The following is a 3,011-nucleotide window of genomic DNA, read 5'->3' as shown; positions in this document are numbered from 1 at the left end:
TTCTTCTCTATAGAAGGGAGACTCCACTACTATAGGAAAGAAGATACTGCCATCAAAACAACATTGGAAGAGAAGAGGGGGTATCTGAAAATTTGTCCAAGAAGTCACTATTACAGGTTAAAATTTTGTTTCACTTTCACTGGTATTATAAAAAAGATTGTTATTATGATACTGTATATAGTAATTAAATGGTTATAAAGCAAACATGAGCCTGTGATTTGGAAGGCTATCATATTTCTGATATGTTTTGGACCATGACGTTTTTCTCAACCTAGTGAGGATCCATATGCACAAGAGACTGGATCCATCGGTTCAGGAGTCCATTCATTTTGATCCAGGGATCTGTTTCGATCATTGCTTTGCTGAAGTTTGTTATTTGGAGGGAAAAAATATTGGCGACCCCTCTGGATGTTTCCTGGCAATTTCCCTGAGTAACCAGAAATAAATAACTGTCCAGAAAAGGAGGGATTAAGGAAGGTTGGACACAATGCATCATTGTCTTCCTACAGACAATCCAAATTCAGTCCAGCATGATATATATTTATAATTGTGCAATATATCTATGAGAAAAAACATTTGTGCACCAGTTTCTTTGTGGCATTTTTCACATCTTTGTTCCTCAGGCTATAAATCACAGGATTTAGCATTGGAGTGACGACTGTGTAAAAGACAGATACAGCTTTATTGAGGTTGGATGAGTAGCTGGAGCTGGGTCTGACATACATAAATATCATGGTCCCATAGTATATCACCACCACAATCAGGTGGGACCCACAGGTAGAGAATGCCCTCTGCCTCCCCGTGGTGGAAGGAATTTTTAGTATGGAGAACAGGATGAAAATGTATGATACCACTGTCAAGAGGAAACAGCAAAGCAGAACAAAGAAAGACAACATGAAAATGGTTATTTCAGCCGCAAAGGTGTCGGTGCAAGACAGACTCAAGAGTGGGGGAATGTCACAGTAGAAATGGTTTATATAATTGGAACCACAGAACTCCAACCTAGATATTAACATCACCGGTAACAAACCCGTGAGGATGCCGCACACCCAGGAACCAAGTGCCAGTCGGAAACAAGCTGTGCTATTCATGCGTGCTGGATAATGTAGTGGGGCGCAAATGGCCAGATACCGATCATAACCCATCACAGACAAGAGGTAACACTCAGTAGCCCCCAGGCAAACAAAGCAGTACAATTGTGTCATGCAGCTGGAAAACGAAATAGTTTGGCTTATTGAAAGGAAGTTGGCCAGCATTTTAGGAACAATCGTGGTGGTGTACCAGATCTCCAGGAAAGATAGGTTGCTAAGGAAGAAGTACATGGGGGTGTGGAGGCCATGATCCAGTTTCACCACCGTGATGATGACAATGTTTCCCATAATGGTTAGACAATAGATACATAAAAACACCAAGAAGAGCAATATCTGTGTCTGCTGGGAGTTCACAAGCCCCAGGATTACAAATTCTGTTGTAGCATTGTGATCAGAAGTATTCATTGCTGAATCAGTCTTTTACCTGCGGAGAAAACAACAGCAAGGAGGAAAACTCTTAAAAATATATAGCAAGCAATCGCCATGGGCCCTCTGCCTTTCAGTGGCTCTAAGTTTTATTCACCAACACTTTAAAAGGGGTGGCAGGCAAACCAATTCACTTGTTGTCCTGTCTATATTGATTAGTTTTCTGACTGGATGCCAGGTAAACAACAAAATCTGTTTATAAAACAACTACCACACACATGTCTAGACCTCCTGTGTATGTAGCAATTACAGCAGTTGGCCATATTAACTTGTCTACGACATTCAGTAGAATGAAGGCCAAGTCAAAATCTGACTAGGCTAGACTTAAAAGGGATGTGCCTAGCAAATGAAGAGATTAAATCCAGTTGATCAACAATTCTTAGCATACAGGCCTGAAGCTAATCTGTTGATGAATCATTTTATCTTAAAAATTTATCATATACACTCTCTACTAATCTAGGTGACATTGGATTAATTATCTAAAAATATCATACAATTCATACGGAAATGATCTGCACCAGGTCTCATCTCTTTTTATCAAAAACAAAAATAATAGGCTGAGAGTCAGTTTTAATAGCTTGTTTTATGGCCATATTACTTTATGGCTGTAAATGAACATGGAGCCAGCCAACTGTGAGGCTGGTGCCATTTTTAAGGCAGGGCAGGAGTGAGTGGGGATAGCCTCCTGCCCCTTTCACCATTCCATCAGTGCAATGGAAGGGGGCAAAGGGATGGTGGGGATTGTTTTAGTGATTGTTTAGTGATTGTTTTAGTGAGGTTCATTTAATGTCTATTTTGGCTCAGCGAATGATCCAAAGTGAAATAAACATTAAACAAATTGAATCAAAAACAAAAAGAAAGAAAATTGTGGCCCCTAGAAATTTCTAATTTGATCCTTTGTTTGCCTAATTGCTCTTCCTGCCTCCCATTGTTTCTCCTGCAAATTGTGCATGCCCTCCTCTTTCTGCATCTATGAGTAGCTCATGAACACCATTCTCTTGCTATTGTTTATTTCTCCTACTACTTTGGGGAACTGAAGTGCTCTCTTCACTCTGCTCCCCTCGCTTGCATACCCAATTAATGATTTGTTGCCATTTCAATGTTCCCTTTTTGTTACTGCTCTTAATCCATTGAAATCCTTTAGATCCCTAATCTGGACCAGGTTTCCTTAAAACAATCATTTATTCTCTTCGGCAACATAGGACTCTAATTCTAGTATAATTTCTTTCTCATCCATTGTATATAATGTACCACATAGTATGGTGCGCGCTGGACCCCAGGTTGTTCTCTCATTAACTTTAGTGATTGTGTCTCCAATTGTCAGGAACGGGTCCGGTCCATTGTCACCTCAACATAAGTGTTGCTTAAAAAAGACTTTTTGCAAGGAAGCTGGATTCTCCCTATTTCTAGTTTCTCTAGAAGCTGGCACTCTTTAATTTATATATGATCGATTTTTTTCCCCCACTATCAGTGCCTCACACCTTTGCATGTTGT

General features: G+C 40.0%; 1 protein-coding gene across 1 annotated transcript; it reads right to left on the bottom strand.

Moving 5' to 3' along the window:
- Positions 1 to 560: 560 nt before the first annotated feature.
- LOC115077272 (olfactory receptor 11L1-like) lies at positions 561 to 1,496 on the bottom strand. Its single transcript, XM_029579558.1, has one exon. The coding sequence runs from the start codon at positions 1,494 to 1,496 to the stop codon at positions 561 to 563; it is 936 nt and encodes a 311-aa protein (XP_029435418.1).
- Between the last annotated feature and the right edge of the window lie 1,515 nt (positions 1,497 to 3,011).

This window comes from Rhinatrema bivittatum, chromosome 16, assembly GCF_901001135.1.
Source record: "Rhinatrema bivittatum chromosome 16, aRhiBiv1.1, whole genome shotgun sequence".
NCBI classification, from domain to species: Eukaryota; Metazoa; Chordata; class Amphibia; order Gymnophiona; family Rhinatrematidae; genus Rhinatrema; species Rhinatrema bivittatum.
This window is presented reverse-complemented; position numbering and strand designations above follow the sequence as displayed.

Excerpts from the sequence above, each read along its gene's own strand:
- LOC115077272 (XM_029579558.1), bottom strand. The coding sequence starts at position 1,496 with ATGAATACTTCTGATCACAATGCTACAACAGAATTTGTAATCCTGGGG.